Source organism: Brienomyrus brachyistius, chromosome 3 (assembly GCF_023856365.1).
Source record: "Brienomyrus brachyistius isolate T26 chromosome 3, BBRACH_0.4, whole genome shotgun sequence".
Classification (NCBI taxonomy): domain Eukaryota; kingdom Metazoa; phylum Chordata; class Actinopteri; order Osteoglossiformes; family Mormyridae; genus Brienomyrus; species Brienomyrus brachyistius.
This window is the reverse complement of record NC_064535.1, coordinates 4,446,044-4,469,870: the sequence shown is the minus strand read 5'-3', so window position 1 is coordinate 4,469,870 and position 23,827 is coordinate 4,446,044. Positions and strand designations below refer to the sequence as shown.

At 42.7% G+C, this 23,827-nt stretch overlaps 2 protein-coding genes across 14 annotated transcripts in view; one reads left to right on the top strand and one right to left on the bottom strand.

The window, feature by feature from the left end:
* Positions 1 to 23,827, top strand: part of LOC125738091 (solute carrier family 22 member 7-like) — a 187,250-nt gene that overhangs the window by 108,852 nt on the left and 54,571 nt on the right. The window contains exon 11 of one of the 10 annotated variants that reach the window (XR_007396716.1): positions 19,108 to 19,235. The exons of 7 other annotated variants lie outside the window; for them this stretch is intronic. The gene's annotated coding sequence lies outside the window, so the exon portion shown is untranslated. Of the gene's footprint in view, positions 1 to 2,206; positions 2,273 to 10,671; positions 10,800 to 19,107; positions 19,236 to 23,827 lie in introns of those variants that run through there. 2 more of the 10 variants (XR_007396717.1, XR_007396719.1) reach the window with 2 other exon arrangements.
* Positions 1 to 23,827, bottom strand: part of LOC125738094 (cilia- and flagella-associated protein 251-like) — a 77,516-nt gene that overhangs the window by 11,375 nt on the left and 42,314 nt on the right. Inside the window, exon 2 of one of the 4 annotated variants that reach the window (XM_049006693.1) lies at positions 5,803 to 6,551. The exons of 2 other annotated variants lie outside the window; for them this stretch is intronic. In XM_049006693.1, the coding sequence (XP_048862650.1) occupies positions 5,958 to 6,551 (594 nt within the window). In that variant the 3' untranslated portion in view covers positions 5,803 to 5,957. Of the gene's footprint in view, positions 1 to 5,802; positions 6,552 to 14,372; positions 15,039 to 23,827 lie in introns of those variants that run through there. One more of the 4 variants, XM_049006690.1, reaches the window with a different exon arrangement.

Here is a 23,827-nt window from a genome sequence, read left to right as displayed (position 1 = left end):
GGTAGGTTAACGTGACCTAGCTTGGGTACTGTTATAATTATCGCTGACGAGTGTTCCGTTCCTCGGAAAGATTTTTGCGTTTATTTCCCGTCCAATCATTCCCTCTAATACGAATTGTTGCTAATGTAATGTATTGTTGTGGGTATAGCTGAACCTATCAATGTTAAGGCGAAATGGTACAATTATGCATTATGTTAGTGTATTATGGTAATAACCATTGTAAGCACTGTGGTAATTTGTTTTTGGTTATGGGTTATGGGTATGAGCCTGTGTAAAATACACGTTTTTTGCAAACTCCAGCCTGGCTCTTCCCTGTTTCTCATCGTTGAAGGGTTTCTTCCTTTTTTGGTCTATATCCTTCTTCTCTAAAGGTGATATGTTTACAGCACCAGGCCCCCAAGGTGCACTGTACGTGCCCTCCAGCTGTGCAGGCACAGGTGTGATCTATGTCTGCAGACGGACACTGTGACTTTCTGCTGTGACACTAAGGGACACGGGAAGGAGACACAAAGTCACGCTAAAAAAACTTGTGATGGTCACACCAGGCCTGGACATCCGTGTAATTCTGCGTCCCAAGAGCTTGTATGAATCAGTATTTGCAGAGGGAGCAGTGATGTGTTTGTGACACTTCAGTAGTGACTGGATTAATGGGTGACTGCAAAGCTGCAGGTGGCCATAGCAGTAGACCATCCATCCATCTTCTATATCCACTCCTCCTATGCAGGACCCAGAGCCTAATCCTGGAAGCTACAAATCAGGGAATAACCCAGGACAGGGTTATTAACCCGATATAATGGTTTAGTTCGAGTACTGGGCCCACTCCTCTGATTCGAAGGAAGAGAAGTTTCTTATGAAGGATGCACACAGTCAAATCTACTCTCAGTGCATCTACTGGATCTGACGACCCCACGCCGATTGATCAGTCTTCCATAACTGCTTATCCACGGGCAATCAGAAGAGGAGATGTCGGAATCAGGTCAGGGTAGACTGCTAATATTTAATGCAGGAGCATGGAATCATTTACTAACAAGACTGATTGAGGAAGGAATTCCTTTGTCCCCTTAGGTGCGACACCGTGCTGAGATGCAGTCTGTGTTTTAAGAAAAATGACAAGCTCTGTGGGGCTGTGCATCTGTCGCAATTCTTTATTATACATTTTGCAAAAAGACACTTATACTAATATAACTGCATTACATATTCTACTGATATGGTGAGGAAAATACTTAGTTTTACTGAGATGAGCAGGATCAGAGAGGAGAGGCAAATGTGGAGGCAAAAACTATTAATTAATCTGAACATTACAGACCCAAAAAAGCACAAATATGTGACCGAGGATTATCTATCTATCTATCTATCTATCATCGTGTGTATGTATATACATACATATAGCATAGAACAGGAAGAAATGAGATACAGTTGGGTAGATGCAGAAATTGCAGTACCTACTTTTGGCCACGAGATGGGAGTAAGAAAATATTAAAATTATTTTCCCACGGTGTACTATCAGCTTTGTGTGGTAATTATTTGTATTAAAAATACATTGGACCAAGTCAAACTCAAATGTAGGTATTGCAATTTCATTTTTTTCGTACTCTTTATATTGCCGTCTTGTGGCAAAATTTGAATACTTCAGTTTTAAAACAATTAAATGATTTCTTCCCGAAATTGCAGTACCTACTTTTGGCCACGAGATGTTTCTTTGTTGTTTCTTTTAAAATGTATTGTGGTAATGTACGGAACTTAAAAAATTGAAAAACTTTGTCTCTGTCCAAATAATTATGGTTCTGACTGCAGCATTGGGAAATACTTTTTTCAGTAGTTTTTTTTAACTACTTCATGTAGAACTTGCCCCTGGGCATATCTTAATATGTCCACTAGATGGCGGTCTAAGATTATTTGATTTGAGAATCTAGCCATCATTTTTGTAACTGATGAAAAAGATATATACATAAGCTTCATAATTATTAATAATAATAAACAATTGTTCCATCCACCTCTTCCACTAGCTTATCCATGGGGCAATAAATAAATAAATGATATTAATAATGATGATGATGACTTTTGTTGTTGTTACTGCTGTTATTGTTACAGGGAGCATCATCCATAATAATCACCTCATCACCATAATGCATTTGATAAAGCTCTAATATTTGTAGTGGCAATAACAATAATGAAACTGCATTAAAGTCAGTGAATTCTCTTTCAGGACACAGAGCCATAAATTCCAGAGTGTTTGACAGTAGCAGAGCTATTCGGCATATTTCACTATGGCACGCACAAACACTTTTGGCCAGAGCAACAGTGGTGCTTCAGATGAATCTCCCAATATGCCTGTCTACAGAAAGGTAAGGCACTGCAACAGAACCAAGACAAGAATATGAATTGTGTGCTTCAGTACGTTTGAGAAATGCTAAATAAACTGCCCATTTATTAGGACATCAGAAGTGTTTCAAGAGTAAACTGGCTGACAAAAAATCTCAACTTTTCATTCTTCAGCTCGAGGATGTAGTAACACAAATGCAAGATTAAAAAAATGGAATTCTTTTCGAACAGTGAAAAGCTTTTTATCCAAGACCCCGAGTGTTTTTTCTGGTAAGACTATTAATATTTAGCCTTAAACAAGTATAAATTTGCTTGTTTTTATTTATGAATGATTGTGCTTTTACTGCATTTTGCCTGCATTTACATAAAATATTTTGTTTTTATACTATTATAAGATTTAATGGAGGTGAGATAGGAATATAACAATGAAAAGATACAAACATCAGGATTTTACAGGGCATATTTAGGGATTTGCAATCAAGTTCTCCAGAATTTTACAAAAATACCCAGAGGATGACATTCAGCGCCAGTACTGGCAGCAAACAGCCATTCAGCCCCAGTGTCCTGCCTTCCGAGTCAGACGGCCATGCTTATCATTTGACACATGGTGAGACTTCTGCTAGATCACTGTTATCCAAATACGTTGCCCATTCATTTCTGAAATAATTAATAAAATCTTGATCTTGATCCAGTTCCTGCTCGGTGGTGTGACTCTGTCCTTAACTAAAGAGATAGACAACGGTGAACTCTCATCCAACAGACCATCCAAATCATTTTTCAATTGCACAATGGTAGGAGCCAGGTAGCCGAGGAATGTGTTTTTTTCCCCCTGAAGGATGTTCAGAGCACATGCCAAGGGACCCATCACACTCACAAACTTGTTGAAGTCTATTTCCTCTGGAGTGAATCGACGAAGCCCAAACTCATCACAGATGGTGTGCAGAAGGAGTCTGTCATACTCAGGAGTGGCATCCAATGGCACTGTTAGATTGCTGGTCTGGGGAGTCAAGGTGGCTATGTGAGCCAGGCGCTGCATTGAGAGGAACATAGAATTCCAACGTGTGTCGTTCGGAGTGACAAAGCCAATCTTTAGCTTTTCCTCAACAAAATCTGAGGCTTTCGCACTCCTTTTCACCCTATTCCACAGAGCAAGGGCTGCTGATCTCCTGAGTGACACATCATTTTTATCAAGCCAATGAATTGTGATGCCCATGAATCCTTTGTTGACAGCTGACCAGCAGTCAGCTGTTGTGCATACAAAGTCAAGCTCAGCAAGTTCAGCTTTTAAATTACTGATAACCTCAATGAATTCCTTATTCAGTAGTCCCTGCACCTGTCTTCTTGAGGGCACATGTCTGCCTGGTTGCAAACCAGTTACTAGTTTTATGAAGGAGGGTTTTTCAACCTTACTCAGTGGCTGTAAATCTCCAACAATGTAGTCTATTATTAATCTGTCTACCTGTTGCTGGGAGATTATACCCCTGAAGGCAGCAGGCAGTGTGACTTGAGTCGTTTGGGGACTTTGGCTGGGGGTTTTGCCCTTCCCCCTATGACCTTGAAGGGCTTGCGTATATGCTTTCACGCTGGACGAATGCTTCAACTCAACGTGTCTTTTCAAATTGGAAAATGAGGTCATTGATGTTCTAACTTGTTTTTTCAGCGCAGGTGGACAAAGCTTGCACAGAAAGGTTAGGTTTTTACCGTCAGAGTCTCTGTGAGACAGTGTGTAAAATGCCCGTAAGTTGTCAAAGTTACAGCCAGCATCATCCGTGTTTTCTGTGCCAGCTCCACTGGTGGTTGAGCTTTCCTCCTCTGCGCTTGCCATGGTTACTGCTGCAGCAGTTCGCTTCGCGCTCATGCGTTGCCAAGGCTGTGCCCTTTGAGATGTGTGTGTGTGTGCATTATGGGAAACGTAGTGTGAAGCTAAAGACATTAGATTCGACTGTCCTTGGCTTCACACTACATTACCCAAGATGCACTGCACACAAGCGCTGAGCGAGAGTCAGCCTGTGCATTTTATTTTTAGAGCGGAGGAGCCCTTCGCTAGTGCTTGAGTGACAACGCAACATGCTGTTTAAATGTGTGAGTCGACCTTGTCACTCGACTCATCAGGTGAAAATAAATCCCGATGTTTAATTGCATTCTAACAGTGAACGACGTCTACGCCGTTCATCACACATAAAATTCACGTTCAAGTTCTTGATTTACTAATAAGTTGCGTTCAGTTCAAAGTTCACTGAAATATGAACGTGTTCAATGAACGCGTTCTTTTGAACTCGTTCATGCACAACACTGCTGATTTCCCCATAGCAATTCTGTCGAAGCACTCATCTAGAAATTTTTCTAAACTGTTCAGAATTTCACTGTGCTCCAGGATGCTAAAGTTTTTTTTTTTTTTTTTTTTTACGGATACAACTAAAATTTATTTGATTAACTTTAAGGTTGTCTAGAGATAAATTGGCGTAAGAAGAATCCGATTGATAAAATTTGTGCAGTCAGCTGCGCACCGCCATGTTCAATATTGCCGTGATTCTCGTCGAGGTCTCGCGTTGTTACAGCATAGCCGTCACACTAACTCACTAGAGTTGAGCTGTATTTTCTTCATTCTTAATTGATTGATTTTAGATATTTGTAATAAAGTGGATTGGATTTTATTTTTACGTGCCTCTTTGTTATTGTCCCTTTGCGGGGAGGGTTCGAACTTAGCCACGTTACAGAAGGAACATTAGGGGTTCCTACTGCCCTTACCAGGAGGCAGCGTGGTCAGAGAGCAGTGTGGGTATTCTGTGCTTTGGGCACCACAAGAAAGCACCGACATGTTCTAAAGAAACTTTAGCGGTATTTTAAAAGAAAAAAAAAGAATCAAGGAATAACCCAGTTAATTCTTGTTTAAATAAATTAACGCAAGAGTGTCGGCTCTTTGAAGAAAATACCATGTGGCTCTACGCGCATGCGCTACATGAGAGCGAGCCAGAGAGGAAAGCGCACGCGCTCACTTAAACAAGAATTTACCGCGTTATTCCTTGATTCTTGTTGAAATGCTTAGAGCGTTTTACTTTATTATTCACATTGGCAGAAAAATGCTTCATTACTTAAACCCCTATAACCATAACGTTTTTTATTTGAAATAGGCGCTCCGCTGGTGTCTATCATTTGGACCGCGTTCACAGACCTGCCGATTATGGCCGAACTCTGGGACTCGGTCATTTCGCCTTCTGGCCTATTTCTTCTAAAGGTTTGCTGTTCAAATGCTTTCTTCAACCTAACACTGATAAATACCGCTAAAGTTGTAAACATTTTGGTGCTTTCTTTTAAAATACGCCGTGGCGCTTGTGCCTACTCCTAACACATGGCTGCGGCCGGACGGGTCCCCGCTGGACGTGTACCTTACATTCATCCCGTTATGTTTTATTCCTTAAAAACGTAATTAAAATTACAACGTAAATACATGTAACGTATTTTCATTCTATTAACGTTTAAAGGCAACCCTTATCACCCAAACCATATGGCCCCTATCGGCAACGCGTAATAGACATTTGGAATATTCCTGACATTTAACATCACCTACTCACATTCAATTGAAAACACCTGTCTCTTCTTCGTTTTAAATGCTTTATTTACAAGTATATACATAGTTAAGTAGTACTGATTGAACATAGAACATATTGACTGTCTCGTCCATTACTGGCTTCCTCATCTTGCATCATTTTCTTCCTTGCCTTGTACTCCTCCTCCAATCCCTTGCACTCCTCCTCCATTGTCAAAGTCAAAGCCTTGCTCTCCTCCTCCTCCATTGCCTTGCTCTCCTCCAACAATCCCTTGCACTCCTCCGCCATTGCCTTGCACTCCTCCGCCATTGCCTGGCTCTCCTCTGCCATTGCCTTACACTTCTCCGCCATTGCCTGGCTCTCCGCCGCCATTGCCTTTCTCTCCTCCTCCTCCATTGCCTTGCTCTCCTCCACCAATCCCTTGTACTTCTCCTCCACCAATCCCTTGTACTTCTCCTCCATTGCCTTGTACCCCTCCTCCATCGCCTTGTACTCCTCCATCATTGCCTTTCTCTCCTCCTCCATCATTGCCTTGCTCTCCTCCTCCATCATTGCCTTTCTCTTCTCCATCATTGCCCTGCACTCCTCCAACAATCCATTGAACTCCTCCACCAATCCCTTGCACTCCTCCTCTATTGCCTTGCACTCCTCCGCCATTGCCTGGCTCTCTTCCTCCAACACCTGGCTATCCTCCTCCACCATCACCACTGCCTGGCTCTCCTCCTCCTCCACCACCACTGCCTGGCTCTCCTCCTCCTCCACCACCACTGCCTGGCTCTCCTCCTCCTCCTCCACCATCACTGCCTGGCTCTCCTCCTCCTCCTCCACCATCACTGCCTGGCTCTCCTCCACCACCACCACCACTGCCTGGCTCTCCTCCTCCTCCACCATCACTGCCTGGCTCTCCTCCTCCTCCACCATCACTGCCTGGCTTTCCTCCACCACCATCACTGCCTGGCTCTCCTCCTCCTCCACCATCACTGCCTGGCTTTCCTCCACCACCACCACCACCACTGCCTGGCTCTCCTCCTCCTCCACCACCACTGCCTGTCTCTCCTCCATTGCCTTTCTTCCTTTCCGTTTTTTTGCAAAATACTTCTTCAGCCAGGATTTATTTTTCTTTCCTCCTTTGTCCTTCCCTTTTCTTTCCTCCTCTGTTTCTGTACCTTCCCCAGCGTCGTTTAGTACCGCTGGCGGCCTAATACAGTTAAGGAAACACCACTTCATCTTGAGATGCGTCACCGTCAATGTCTAGTTTGTTTTGAAGTGGTACTGGTGCCTACAGCTCAATTTATACCTTCAGAATGATGACATCAGTGTTGTCACGGTAACAATCTGTTCTAGAATTCTATTTGAAAAACAGCTGTAGGTGCCATATTTGGTCAGTGGTTCAATTTTTTTTAATTCTTTGCATTTTCAATATGCTTTATTCAGCTCATATTCTGCAGCATATATTGTATGAATTTCCATATTTACCTTAATTAGTTTAGGCGCAGATAATATTCTGTACTTGCAAACAATGCAGAAACCTACCAAACATTGCCGGGCCGTTCCTGTGCTCACAGAGCGTAGTGAGCTTTACTTTACTCAGGAGGAGGACAGGCTCACATTTTCTGACCGTGGCCATGCTGTGCTATATTGTGAAAGGTGCTGAACTTAGTGATGAGACAGTTAATACCCAGATTCTGGAGATCGCCTCCTCAAAGTGTGGCCCAGCGACTTCAAGCTGGGAATCGGGGCTTGCTAAGTTTATGCAATATCACGTGACCGATGACTTCCGATTCATCCTGAGGTGTAAGAGGCTTTGAATCCTGTTGGCTCTTCACAACTTTTATATACGTAAGTGAGATGATTCTAATTAGCAATGGTAGTGGAGGCCAGTTTTTAACCAAAGAACCAGCCGCCAGGTGATGGGTCACAGCAAGGAGGGGTATGGGGTTGGGTATCAGTGTTTGGGTACATTTAATGGAGGTGAGATAAAACATTTGGTAAGGTTTAGCAGCGTCTGTACTGTCCCTGCATTGTAGGCAGAGCTTTCTGGATAGATTCTGGACACACACACCCCTGTATTGGACAAATGGATTCAGAAAATGGATGGATGGATGGATGGATGGATGGATGGAATGCAGTGTTTTTCATGTGTTTTCATGAGTGGAAGAGAACTTTTACAGAACTGAGTATTTCAGTAAGTAGGAGAAAAATCCATTTTGGATTAATCTTATTGCCTGTATTTTTGCCCCTTATTTTGAGCTGTCCCGCGACCCAGTTGGATGAGCGGTTTGGAAGATGGATGGATGGATGGATTTTGAGCTGTTTTAATGCTGCACTGTTCAGTTGCAAATGGTAGGTCCCTCTGAATCCCATCTTCGCATGTGCAAAGGACTGTGGGTGCATGCGAGACGAGAGCGCGCGGGAGAGCCTGAAGGAATTGGCAGCATGTCGGCGAGCTGCAGTTTATGTATGGTTAGTTTAGTTGTTCCTGGCAGTAAATACAGTCCCTGGTTTTTATGTATGCGTCACTGACGAATGTAAGTACTAAGTTTATTGATTATAAGTGATAAGTGCCGCTGTACTAATTTAGTTTACTTAATTGCGCGGGTAGGTTAACGTGACCTAGCTTGGGTACTGTTATAATTATCGCTGACGAGTGTTCCGTTGTATACCTCGGAAAGATTTTTGCGTTTATTTCCCGTCCAATCATTCCCTCTAATACGAATTGTTGCTAATGTAATGTATTGTTGTGGGTATAGCTGAACCTATCAATGTTAAGGCGAAATGGTACAATTATGCATTATGTTAGTGTATTATGGTAATAACCATTGTAAGCACTGTGGTAATTTGTTTTTGGTTATGGGTATGAGCCTGTGTAAAATACACGTTTTTTGCAAACTCCAGCCTGGCTCTTCCCTGTTTCTCATCGTTGAAGGGTTTCTTCCTTTTTTGGTCTATATCCTTCTTCTCTAAAGGTGATATGTTTACAGCACCAGGCCCCCAAGGTGCACTGTACGTGCCCTCCAGCTGTGCAGGCACAGGTGTGATCTATGTCTGCAGACGGACACTGTGACTTTCTGCTGTGACACTAAGGGACACGGGAAGGAGACACAAAGTCACGCTAAAAAAACTTGTGATGGTCACACCAGGCCTGGACATCCGTGTAATTCTGCGTCCCAAGAGCTTGTATGAATCAGTATTTGCAGAGGGAGCAGTGATGTGTTTGTGACACTTCAGTAGTGACTGGATTAATGGGTGACTGCAAAGCTGCAGGTGGCCATAGCAGTAGACCATCCATCCATCTTCTATATCCACTCCTCCTATGCAGGACCCAGAGCCTAATCCTGGAAGCTACAAATCAGGGAATAACCCAGGACAGGGTTATTAACCCGATATAATGGTTTAGTTCGAGTACTGGGCCCACTCCTCTGATTCGAAGGAAGAGAAGTTTCTTATGAAGGATGCACACAGTCAAATCTACTCTCAGTGCATCTACTGGATCTGACGACCCCACGCCGATTGATCAGTCTTCCATAACTGCTTATCCACGGGCAATCAGAAGAGGAGATGTCGGAATCAGGTCAGGGTAGACTGCTAATATTTAATGCAGGAGCATGGAATCATTTACTAACAAGACTGATTGAGGAAGGAATTCCTTTGTCCCCTTAGGTGCGACACCGTGCTGAGATGCAGTCTGTGTTTTAAGAAAAATGACAAGCTCTGTGGGGCTGTGCATCTGTCGCAATTCTTTATTATACATTTTGCAAAAAGACACTTATACTAATATAACTGCATTACATATTCTACTGATATGGTGAGGAAAATACTTAGTTTTACTGAGATGAGCAGGATCAGAGAGGAGAGGCAAATGTGGAGGCAAAAACTATTAATTAATCTGAACATTACAGACCCAAAAAAGCACAAATATGTGACCGAGGATTATCTATCTATCTATCTATCTATCATCGTGTGTATGTATATACATACATATAGCATAGAACAGGAAGAAATGAGATACAGTTGGGTAGATGCAGAAATTGCAGTACCTACTTTTGGCCACGAGATGGGAGCAAGAAAATATTAAAATTATTTTCCCACGGTGTACTATCAGCTTTGTGTGGTAATTATTTGTATTAAAAATACATTGGACCAAGTCAAACTCAAATGTAGGTATTGCAATTTCATTTTTTTCGTACTCTTTATATTGCCATCTTGTGGCAAAATTTGAATACTTCAGTTTTAAAACAATTAAATGATTTCTTCCCGAAATTGCAGTACCTACTTTTGGCCACGAGATGTTTCTTTGTTGTTTCTTTTAAAATGTATTGTGGTAATGTACGGAACTTAAAAAATTGAAAAACTTTGTCTCTGTCCAAATAATTATGGTTCTGACTGCAGCATTGGGAAATACTTTTTTCAGTAGTTTTTTTTAACTACTTCATGTAGAACTTGCCCCTGGGCATATCTTAATATGTCCACTAGATGGCGGTCTAAGATTATTTGATTTGAGAATCTAGCCATCATTTTTGTAACTGATGAAAAAGATATATACATAAGCTTCATAATTATTAATAATAATAAACAATTGTTCCATCCACCTCTTCCACTAGCTTATCCATGGGGCAATAAATAAATAAATGATATTAATAATGATGATGATGACTTTTGTTGTTGTTACTGCTGTTATTGTTACAGGGAGCATCATCCATAATAATCACCTCATCACCATAATGCATTTGATAAAGCTCTAATATTTGTAGTGGCAATAACAATAATGAAACTGCATTAAAGTCAGTGAATTCTCTTTCAGGACACAGAGCCATAAATTCCAGAGTGTTTGACAGTAGCAGAGCTATTCAGCATATTTCACTATGGCACGCACAAACACTTTTGGCCAGAGCAACAGTGGTGCTTCAGATGAATCTCCCAATATGCCTGTCTACAGAAAGGTAAGGCACTGCAACAGAACCAAGACAAGAATATGAATTGTGTGCTTCAGTACGTTTGAGAAATGCTAAATAAACTGCCCATTTATTAGGACATCAGAAGTGTTTCAAGAGTAAACTGGCTGACAAAAAATCTCAACTTTTCATTCTTCAGCTCGAGGATGTAGTAACACAAATGCAAGATTAAAAAAATGGAATTCTTTTCGAACAGTGAAAAGCTTTTTATCCAAGACCCCGAGTGTTTTTTCTGGTAAGACTATTAATATTTAGCCTTAAACAAGTATAAATTTGCTTGTTTTTATTTATGAATGATTGTGCTTTTACTGCATTTTGCCTGCATTTACATAAAATATTTTGTTTTTATACTATTATAAGATTTAATGGAGGTGAGATAGGAATATAACAATGAAAAGATACAAACATCAGGATTTTACAGGGCATATTTAGGGATTTGCAATCAAGTTCTCCAGAATTTTACAAAAATACCCAGAGGATGACATTCAGCGCCAGTACTGGCAGCAAACAGCCATTCAGCCCCAGTGTCCTGCCTTCCGAGTCAGACGGCCATGCTTATCATTTGACACATGGTGAGACTTCTGCTAGATCACTGTTATCCAAATACGTTGCCCATTCATTTCTGAAATAATTAATAAAATCTTGATCTTGATCCAGTTCCTGCTCGGTGGTGTGACTCTGTCCTTAACTAAAGAGATAGACAACGGTGAACTCTCATCCAACAGACCATCCAAATCATTTTTCAATTGCACAATGGTAGGAGCCAGGTAGCCGAGGAATGTGTTTTTTTCCCCCTGAAGGATGTTCAGAGCACATGCCAAGGGACCCATCACACTCACAAACTTGTTGAAGTCTATTTCCTCTGGAGTGAATCGACGAAGCCCAAACTCATCACAGATGGTGTGCAGAAGGAGTCTGTCATACTCAGGAGTGGCATCCAATGGCACTGTTAGATTGCTGGTCTGGGGAGTCAAGGTGGCTATGTGAGCCAGGCGCTGCATTGAGAGGAACATAGAATTCCAACGTGTGTCGTTCGGAGTGACAAAGCCAATCTTTAGCTTTTCCTCAACAAAATCTGAGGCTTTCGCACTCCTTTTCACCCTATTCCACAGAGCAAGGGCTGCTGATCTCCTGAGTGACACATCATTTTTATCAAGCCAATGAATTGTGATGCCCATGAATCCTTTGTTGACAGCTGACCAGCAGTCAGCTGTTGTGCATACAAAGTCAAGCTCAGCAAGTTCAGCTTTTAAATTACTGATAACCTCAATGAATTCCTTATTCAGTAGTCCCTGCACCTGTCTTCTTGAGGGCACATGTCTGCCTGGTTGCAAACCAGTTACTAGTTTTATGAAGGAGGGTTTTTCAACCTTACTCAGTGGCTGTAAATCTCCAACAATGTAGTCTATTATTAATCTGTCTAGCTGTTGCTGGGAGATTATACCCCTGAAGGCAGCAGGCAGTGTGACTTGAGTCGTTTGGGGACTTTGGCTGGGGGTTTTGCCCTTCCCCCTATGACCTTGAAGGGCTTGCGTATATGCTTTCACGCTGGACGAATGCTTCAACTCAACGTGTCTTTTCAAATTGGAAAATGAGGTCATTGATGTTCTAACTTGTTTTTTCAGCGCAGGTGGACAAAGCTTGCACAGAAAGGTTAGGTTTTTACCGTCAGAGTCTCTGTGAGACAGTGTGTAAAATGCCCGTAAGTTGTCAAAGTTACAGCCAGCATCATCCGTGTTTTCTGTGCCAGCTCCACTGGTGGTTGAGCTTTCCTCCTCTGCGCTTGCCATGGTTACTGCTGCAGCAGTTCGCTTCGCGCTCATGCGTTGCCAAGGCTGTGCCCTTTGAGATGTGTGTGTGTGTGCATTATGGGAAACGTAGTGTGAAGCTAAAGACATTAGATTCGACTGTCCTTGGCTTCACACTACATTACCCAAGATGCACTGCACACAAGCGCTGAGCGAGAGTCAGCCTGTGCATTTTATTTTTAGAGCGGAGGAGCCCTTCGCTAGTGCTTGAGTGACAACGCAACATGCTGTTTAAATGTGTGAGTCGACCTTGTCACTCGACTCATCAGGTGAAAATAAATCCCGATGTTTAATTGCATTCTAACAGTGAACGACGTCTACGCCGTTCATCACACATAAAATTCACGTTCAAGTTCTTGATTTACTAATAAGTTGCGTTCAGTTCAAAGTTCACTGAAATATGAACGTGTTCAATGAACGCGTTCTTTTGAACTCGTTCATGCACAACACTGCTGATTTCCCCATAGCAATTCTGTCGAAGCACTCATCTAGAAATTTTTCTAAACTGTTCAGAATTTCACTGTGCTCCAGGATGCTAAAGTTTTTTTTTTTTTTTTTTTTTACGGATACAACTAAAATTTATTTGATTAACTTTAAGGTTGTCTAGAGATAAATTGGCGTAAGAAGAATCCGATTGATAAAATTTGTGCAGTCAGCTGCGCACCGCCATGTTCAATATTGCCGTGATTCTCGTCGAGGTCTCGCGTTGTTACAGCATAGCCGTCACACTAACTCACTAGAGTTGAGCTGTATTTTCTTCATTCTTAATTGATTGATTTTAGATATTTGTAATAAAGTGGATTGCATTTTATTTTTACGTGCCTCTTTGTTATTGTCCCTTTGCGGGGAGGGTTCGAACTTAGCCACGTTACAGAAGGAACATTAGGGGTTCCTACTGCCCTTACCAGGAGGCAGCGTGGTCAGAGAGCAGTGTGGGTATTCTGTGCTTTGGGCACCACAAGAAAGCACCGACATGTTCTAAAGAAACTTTAGCGGTATTTTAAAAGAAAAAAAAAAGAATCAAGGAATAACCCAGTTAATTCTTGTTTAAATAAATTAACGCAAGAGTGTCGGCTCTTTGAAGAAAATACCATGTGGCTCTACGCGCATGCGCTACATGAGAGCGAGCCAGAGAGGAAAGCGCACGCGCTCACTTAAACAAGAATTTACCGCGTTATTCCTTGATTCTTGTTGAAATGCTTAGAGCGTTTTACTTTATTATTCACATTGGCAGAAAAATGCTTCATTACTTAAACCCCTATAACCATAACGTTTTTTATTTGAAATAGGCGCTCCGCTGGTGTCTATCATTTGGACCGCGTTCACAGACCTGCCGATTATGGCCGAACTCTGGGACTCGGTCATTTCGCCTTCTGGCCTATTTCTTCTAAAGGTTTGCTGTTCAAATGCTTTCTTCAACCTAACACTGATAAATACCGCTAAAGTTTTAAACATTTTGGTGCTTTCTTTTAAAATACGCCGTGGCGCTTGTGCCTACTCCTAACACATGGCTGCGGCCGGACGGGTCCCCGCTGGACGTGTACCGTACATTCATCCCGTTATGTTTTATTCCTTAAAAACGTAATTAAAATTACAACGTAAATACATGTAACGTATTTTCATTCTATTAACGTTTAAAGGCAACCCTTATCACCCAAACCATATGGCCCCTATCGGCAACGCGTAATAGACATTTGGAATATTCCTGACATTTAACATCACCTACTCACATTCAATTGAAAACACCTGTCTCTTCTTCGTTTTAAATGCTTTATTTACAAGTATATACATAGTTAAGTAGTACTGATTGAACATAGAACATATTGACTGTCTCGTCCATTACTGGCTTCCTCATCTTGCATCATTTTCTTCCTTGCCTTGTACTCCTCCTCCAATCCCTTGCACTCCTCCTCCATTGTCAAAGTCAAAGCCTTGCTCTCCTCCTCCTCCATTGCCTTGCTCTCCTCCAACAATCCCTTGCACTCCTCCGCCATTGCCTTGCACTCCTCCGCCATTGCCTGGCTCTCCTCTGCCATTGCCTTACACTTCTCCGCCATTGCCTTACACTTCTCTGCCATTGCCTGGCTCTCCGCCGCCATTGCCTTTCTCTCCTCCTCCTCCATTGCCTTGCTCTCCTCCACCAATCCCTTGTACTTCTCCTCCACCAATCCCTTGTACTTCTCCTCCATTGCCTTGTACCCCTCCTCCATCGCCTTGTACTCCTCCATCATTGCCTTTCTCTCCTCCTCCATCATTGCCTTGCTCTCCTCCTCCATCATTGCCTTTCTCTTCTCCATCATTGCCCTGCACTCCTCCAACAATCCATTGAACTCCTCCACCAATCCCTTGCACTCCTCCTCTATTGCCTTGCACTCCTCCGCCATTGCCTGGCTCTCTTCCTCCAACACCTGGCTATCCTCCTCCACCATCACCACTGCCTGGCTCTCCTCCTCCTCCACCACCACTGCCTGGCTCTCCTCCTCCTCCACCACCACTGCCTGGCTCTCCTCCTCCTCCTCCACCATCACTGCCTGGCTCTCCTCCACCACCACCACCACTGCCTGGCTCTCCTCCTCCTCCACCATCACTGCCTGGCTCTCCTCCTCCTCCACCATCACTGCCTGGCTTTCCTCCACCACCACCACCACCACTGCCTGGCTCTCCTCCTCCTCCACCACCACTGTCTGGCTCTCCTCCTCCTCCACCACCACTGCCTGGCTCTCCTCCATTGCCTTTCTTCCTTTCCCTTTTTTTGCAAAATACTTCTTCAGCCAGGATTTCTTTTTCTTTCCTCCTTTGTCCTTCCCTTTTCTTTCCTCCTCTGTTTCTGTACCTTCCCCAGCGTCGTTTAGTACCGCTGGCGGCCTAATACAGTTAAGGAAACACCACTTCATCTTGAGATGCGTCACCGTCAATGTCTAGTTTGTTTTGAAGTGGTACTGGTGCCTACAGCTCAATTTATACCTTCAGAATGATGACATCAGTGTTGTCACGGTAACAATCTGTTCTAGAATTCTATTTGAAAAACAGCTGTAGGTGCCATATTTGGTCAGTGGTTCAATTTTTTTTAATTCTTTGCATTTTCAATATGCTTTATTCAGCTCATATTCTGCAGCATATATTGTATGAATTTCCATATTTACCTTAATTAGTTTAGGCGCAGATAATATTCTGTACTTGCAAACAATGCAGAAACCTACCAAACATTGCCGGGCCGTTCCTGTGCTCACAGAGCGTAGTGAGCTTTACTTTACTCAGGAGGAGGACAGGCTCACATTTTCTGACCGTGGCCATGCTGTGCTATATTGTGAAAGGTGCTGAACTTAGTGATGAGACAGTTAATACCCAGATTCTGGAGATCGCCTCCTCAAAGTGTGGCCCAGCGACTTCAAGCTGGGAATCGGGGCTTGCTAAGTTTATGCAATATCACGTGACCGATGACTTCCGATTCATCCTGAGGTGTAAGAGGCTTTGAATCCTGTTGGCTCTTCACAACTTTTATATACGTAAGTGAGATGATTCTAATTAGCAATGGTAGTGGAGGCCAGTTTTTAACCAAAGAACCAGCCGCCAGGTGATGGGTCACAGCAAGGAGGGGTATGGGGTTGGGTATCAGTGTTTGGGTACATTTAATGGAGGTGAGATAAAACATTTGGTAAGGTTTAGCAGCGTCTGTACTGTCCCTGCATTGTAGGCAGAGCTTTCTGGATAGATTCTGGACACACACACCCCTGTATTGGACAAATGGATTCAGAAAATGGATGGATGGATGGATGGATGGATGGAATGCAGTGTTTTTCATGTGTTTTCATGAGTGGAAGAGAACTTTTACAGAACTGAGTATTTCAGTAAGTAGGAGAAAAATCCATTTTGGATTAATCTTATTGCCTGTATTTTTGCCCCTTATTTTGAGCTGTCCCGCGACCCAGTTGGATGAGCGGTTTGGAAGATGGATGGATGGATTTTGAGCTGTTTTAATGCTGCACTGTTCAGTTGCAAATGGTAGGTCCCTCTGAATCCCATCTTCGCATGTGCAAAGGACTGTGGGTGCATGCGAGACGAGAGCGCGCGGGAGAGCCTGAAGGAATTGGCAGCATGTCGGCGAGCTGCAGTTTATGTATGGTTAGTTTAGTTGTTCCTGGCAGTAAATACAGTCCCTGGTTTTTATGTATGCGTCACTGACGAATGTAAGTACTAAGTTTATTGATTATAAGTGATAAGTGCCGCTGTACTAATTTAGTTTACTTAATTGCGCGGGTAGGTTAACGTGACCTAGCTTGGGTACTGTTATAATTATCGCTGACGAGTGTTCCGTTGTATACCTCGGAAAGATTTTTGCGTTTATTTCCCGTCCAATCATTCCCTCTAATACGAATTGTTGCTAATGTAATGTATTGTTGTGGGTATAGCTGAACCTATCAATGTTAAGGCGAAATGGTACAATTATGCATTATGTTAGTGTATTATGGTAATAACCATTGTAAGCACTGTGGTAATTTGTTTTTGGTTATGGGTTATGGGTATGAGCCTGTGTAAAATACACGTTTTTTGCAAACTCCAGCCTGGCTCTTCCCTGTTTCTCATCGTTGAAGGGTTTCTTCCTTTTTTGGTCTATATCCTTCTTCTCTAAAGGTGATATGTTTACAGCACCAGGCCCCCAAGGTGCACTGTACGTGCCCTCCAGCTGTGCAGGCACAGGTGTGATCTATGTCTGCAGACGGACACTGTGACTTTCTGCTGTGACACTAAGGGACACGGGAAGGAGACACAAAGTCACGCTAAAAAAACTTGTGATGGTCACACCAGGCCTGGACATCCGTGTAATTCTGCGTCCCAAGAGCTTGTATGAATCAGTATTTGCAGAGGGAGCAGTGATGTGTTTGTGACACTTCAGTAGTGACTGGATTAATGGGTGACTGCAAAGCTGCAGGTGGCCATAGCAGTAGACCATCCATCCATCTTCTATATCCACTCCTCCTATGCAGGACCCAGAGCCTAATCCTGGAAGCTACAAATCAGGGAATAACCCAGGACAGGGTTATTAACCCGATATAATGGTTTAGTTCGAGTACTGGGCCCACTCCTCTGATTCGAAGGAAGAGAAGTTTCTTATGAAGGATGCACAGTCAAATCTACTCTCAGTGCATCTACTGGATCTGACGACCCCACGCCGATTGATCAGTCTTCCATAACTGCTTATCCACGGGCAATCAGAAGAAGAGATGTCGGAATCAGGTCAGGGTAGACTGCTAATATTTAATGCAGGAGCATGGAATCATTTACTAACAAGACTGATTGAGGAAGGAATTCCTTTGTCCCCTTAGGTGCGACACCGTGCTGAGATGCAGTCTGTGTTTTAAGAAAAATGACAAGCTCTGTGGGGCTGTGCATCTGTCGCAATTCTTTATTATACATTTTGCAAAAAGACACTTATACTAATATAACTGCATTACATATTCTACTGATATGGTGAGGAAAATACTTAGTTTTACTGAGATGAGCAGGATCAGAGAGGAGAGGCAAATGTGGAGGCAAAAACTATTAATTAATCTGAACATTACAGACCCAAAAAAGCACAAATATGTGACCGAGGATTATCTATCTATCTATCTATCTATCTATCTATCTATCATCGTGTGTATGTATATACATACATATAGCATAGAACAGGAAGAAATGAGATACAGTTGGGTAGATGCAGAAATTGCAGTACCTACTTTTGGCCACGAGATGGGAGCAAGAAAATATTAAAATTATTTTCCCACGGTGTACTATCAGCTTTGTGTGGTAATTATTTGTATTAAAAATACATTGGACCAAGTCAAACTCAAATGTAGGTATTGCAATTTCATTTTTTTCGTACTCTTTATATTGCCGTCTTGTGGCAAAATTTGAATACTTCAGTTTTAAAACAATTAAATGATTTCTTCCCGAAATTGCAGTACCTACTTTTGGCCACGAGATGTTTCTTTGTTGTTTCTTTTAAAATGTATTGTGGTAATGTACGGAACTTAAAAAATTGAAAAACTTTGTCTCTGTCCAAATAATTATGGTTCTGACTGCAGCATTGGGAAATACTTTTTTCAGTAGTTTTTTTTAACTACTTCATGTAGAACTTGCCCCTGGGCATATCTTAATATGTCCACTAGATGGCGGTCTAAGATTATTTGATTTGAGAATCTAGCCATCATTTTTGTAACTGATGAAAAAGATATATACATAAGCTTCATAATTATTAATAATAATAAACAATTGTTCCATCCACCTCTTCCACTAGCTTATCCATGGGGCAATAAATAAATAAATGATATTAATAATGATGATGATGACTTTTGTTGTTGTTACTGCTGTTATTGTTACAGGGAGCATCATCCATAATAATCACCTCATCACCATAATGCATTTGATAAAGCTCTAATATTTGTAGTGGCAATAACAATAATGAAACTGCATTAAAGTCAGTGAATTCTCTTTCAGGACACAGAGCCATAAATTCCAGAGTGTTTGACAGTAGCAGAGCTATTCAGCATATTTCACTATGGCACGCACAAACACTTTTGGCCAGAGCAACAGTGGTGCTTCAGATGAATCTCCCAATATGCCTGTCTACAGAAAGGTAAGGCACTGCAACAGAACCAAGACAAGAATATGAATTGTGTGCTTCAGTACGTTTGAGAAATGCTAAATAAACTGCCCATTTATTAGGACATCAGAAGTGTTTCAAGAGTAAACTGGCTGACAAAAAATCTCAACTTTTCATTCTTCAGCTCGAGGATGTAGTAACACAAATGCAAGATTAAAAAAATGGAATTCTTTTCGAACAGTGAAAAGCTTTTTATCCAAGACCCCGAGTGTTTTTTCTGGTAAGACTATTAATATTTAGCCTTAAACAAGTATAAATTTGCTTGTTTTTATTTATGAATGATTGTGCTTTTACTGCATTTTGCCTGCATTTACATAAAATATTTTGTTTTTATACTATTATAAGATTTAATGGAGGTGAGATAGGAATATAACAATGAAAAGATACAAACATCAGGATTTTACAGGGCATATTTAGGGATTTGCAATCAAGTTCTCCAGAATTTTACAAAAATACCCAGAGGATGACATTCAGCGCCAGTACTGGCAGCAAACAGCCATTCAGCCCCAGTGTCCTGCCTTCCGAGTCAGACGGCCATGCTTATCATTTGACACATGGTGAGACTTCTGCTAGATCACTGTTATCCAAATACGTTGCCCATTCATTTCTGAAATAATTAATAAAATCTTGATCTTGATCCAGTTCCTGCTCGGTGGTGTGACTCTGTCCTTAACTAAAGAGATAGACAACGGTGAACTCTCATCCAACAGACCATCCAAATCATTTTTCAATTGCACAATGGTAGGAGCCAGGTAGCCGAGGAATGTGTTTTTTTCCCCCTGAAGGATGTTCAGAGCACATGCCAAGGGACCCATCACACTCACAAACTTGTTGAAGTCTATTTCCTCTGGAGTGAATCGACGAAGCCCAAACTCATCACAGATGGTGTGCAGAAGGAGTCTGTCATACTCAGGAGTGGCATCCAATGGCACTGTTAGATTGCTGGTCTGGGGAGTCAAGGTGGCTATGTGAGCCAGGCGCTGCATTGAGAGGAACATAGAATTCCAACGTGTGTCGTTCGGAGTGACAAAGCCAATCTTTAGCTTTTCCTCAACAAAATCTGAGGCTTTCGCACTCCTTTTCACCCTATTCCACAGAGCAAGGGCTGCTGATCTCCTGAGTGACACATCATTTTTATCAAGCCAATGAATTGTGATGCCCATGAATCCTTTGTTGACAGCTGACCAGCAGTCAGCTGTTGTGCATACAAAGTCAAGCTCAGCAAGTTCAGCTTTTAAATTACTGATAACCTCAATGAATTCCTTATTCAGTAGTCCCTGCACCTGTCTTCTTGAGGGCACATGTCTGCCTGGTTGCAAACCAGTTACTAGTTTTATGAAGGAGGGTTTTTCAACCTTACTCAGTGGCTGTAAATCTCCAACAATGTAGTCTATTATTAATCTGTCTACCTGTTGCTGGGAGATTATACCCCTGAAGGCAGCAGGCAGTGTGACTTGAGTCGTTTGGGGACTTTGGCTGGGGGTTTTGCCCTTCCCCCTATGACCTTGAAGGGCTTGCGTATATGCTTTCACGCTGGACGAATGCTTCAACTCAACGTGTCTTTTCAAATTGGAAAATGAGGTCATTGATGTTCTAACTTGTTTTTTCAGCGCAGGTGGACAAAGCTTGCACAGAAAGGTTAGGTTTTTACCGTCAGAGTCTCTGTGAGACAGTGTGTAAAATGCCCGTAAGTTGTCAAAGTTACAGCCAGCATCATCCGTGTTTTCTGTGCCAGCTCCACTGGTGGTTGAGCTTTCCTCCTCTGCGCTTGCCATGGTTACTGCTGCAGCAGTTCGCTTCGCGCTCATGCGTTGCCAAGGCTGTGCCCTTTGAGATGTGTGTGTGTGTGCATTATGGGAAACGTAGTGTGAAGCTAAAGACATTAGATTCGACTGTCCTTGGCTTCACACTACATTACCCAAGATGCACTGCACACAAGCGCTGAGCGAGAGTCAGCCTGTGCATTTTATTTTTAGAGCGGAGGAGCCCTTCGCTAGTGCTTGAGTGACAACGCAACATGCTGTTTAAATGTGTGAGTCGACCTTGTCACTCGACTCATCAGGTGAAAATAAATCCCGATGTTTAATTGCATTCTAACAGTGAACGACGTCTACGCCGTTCATCACACATAAAATTCACGTTCAAGTTCTTGATTTACTAATAAGTTGCGTTCAGTTCAAAGTTCACTGAAATATGAACGTGTTCAATGAACGCGTTCTTTTGAACTCGTTCATGCACAACACTGCTGATTTCCCCATAGCAATTCTGTCGAAGCACTCATCTAGAAATTTTTCTAAACTGTTCAGAATTTCACTGTGCTCCAGGATGCTAAAGTTTTTTTTTTTTTTTTTTTTTACGGATACAACTAAAATTTATTTGATTAACTTTAAGGTTGTCTAGAGATAAATTGGCGTAAGAAGAATCCGATTGATAAAATTTGTGCAGTCAGCTGCGCACCGCCATGTTCAATATTGCCGTGATTCTCGTCGAGGTCTCGCGTTGTTACAGCATAGCCGTCACACTAACTCACTAGAGTTGAGCTGTATTTTCTTCATTCTTAATTGATTGATTTTAGATATTTGTAATAAAGTGGATTGCATTTTATTTTTACGTGCCTCTTTGTTATTGTCCCTTTGCGGGGAGGGTTCGAACTTAGCCACGTTACAGAAGGAACATTAGGGGTTCCTACTGCCCTTACCAGGAGGCAGCGTGGTCAGAGAGCAGTGTGGGTATTCTGTGCTTTGGGCACCACAAGAAAGCACCGACATGTTCTAAAGAAACTTTAGCGGTATTTTAAAAGAAAAAAAAAGAATCAAGGAATAACCCAGTTAATTCTTGTTTAAATAAATTAACGCAAGAGTGTCGGCTCTTTGAAGAAAATACCATGTGGCTCTACGCGCATGCGCTACATGAGAGCGAGCCAGAGAGGAAAGCGCACGCGCTCACTTAAACAAGAATTTACCGCGTTATTCCTTGATTCTTGTTGAAATGCTTAGAGCGTTTTACTTTATTATTCACATTGGCAGAAAAATGCTTCATTACTTAAACCCCTATAACCATAACGTTTTTTATTTGAAATAGGCGCTCCGCTGGTGTCTATCATTTGGACCGCGTTCACAGACCTGCCGATTATGGCCGAACTCTGGGACTCGGTCATTTCGCCTTCTGGCCTATTTCTTCTAAAGGTTTGCTGTTCAAATGCTTTCTTCAACCTAACACTGATAAATACCGCTAAAGTTTTAAACATTTTGGTGCTTTCTTTTAAAATACGCCGTGGCGCTTGTGCCTACTCCTAACACATGGCTGCGGCCGGTCGGGTCCCCGCTGGACGTGTACCTTACATTCATCCCGTTATGTTTTATTCCTTAAAAACGTAATTAAAATTACAACGTAAATACATGTAACGTATTTTCATTCTATTAACGTTTAAAGGCAACCCTTATCACCCAAACCATATGGCCCCTATCGGCAACGCGTAATAGACATTTGGAATATTCCTGACATTTAACATCACCTACTCACATTCAATTGAAAACACCTGTCTCTTCTTCGTTTTAAATGCTTTATTTACAAGTATATACATAGTTAAGTAGTACTGATTGAACATAGAACATATTGACTGTCTCGTCCATTACTGGCTTCCTCATCTTGCATCATTTTCTTCCTTGCCTTGTACTCCTCCTCCAATCCCTTGCACTCCTCCTCCATTGTCAAAGTCAAAGCCTTGCTCTCCTCCTCCTCCATTGCCTTGCTCTCCTCCAACAATCCCTTGCACTCCTCCGCCATTGCCTTGCACTCCTCCGCCATTGCCTGGCTCTCCTCTGCCATTGCCTTACACTTCTCCGCCATTGCCTTACACTTCTCTGCCATTGCCTGGCTCTCCGCCGCCATTGCCTTTCTTTCCTCCTCCTCCATTGCCTTGCTCTCCTCCACCAATCCCTTGTACTTCTCCTCCACCAATCCCTTGTACTTCTCCTCCATTGCCTTGTACCCCTCCTCCATCGCCTTGTACTCCTCCATCATTGCCTTTCTCTCCTCCTCCATCATTGCCTTGCTCTCCTCCTCCATCATTGCCTTTCTCTTCTCCATCATTGCCCTGCACTCCTCCAACAATCCATTGAACTCCTCCACCAATCCCTTGCACTCCTCCTCTATTGCCTTGCACTCCTCCGCCATTGCCTGGCTCTCTTCCTCCAACACCTGGCTCTCCTCCTCCTCCACCACCACTGCCTGGCTCTCCTCCTCCTCCACCACCACTGCCTGGCTCTCCTCCTCCACCACCACCACCACTGCCTGGCTCTCCTCCTCCACCACCACCACCACCACTGCCTGGCTCTCCTCCTCCACCACCACCACCACTGCCTGGCTCTCCTCCACCACCACCACCACTGCCTGGCTCTCCTCCTCCTCCACCATCACTGCCTGGCTTTCCTCCACCACCACCACCACCACTGCCTGGCTCTCCTCCTCCTCCACCACCACTGCCTGGCTCTCCTCCTCCTCCACCACCACTGCCTGGCTCTCCTCCTCCTCCACCACCACTGCCTGTCTCTC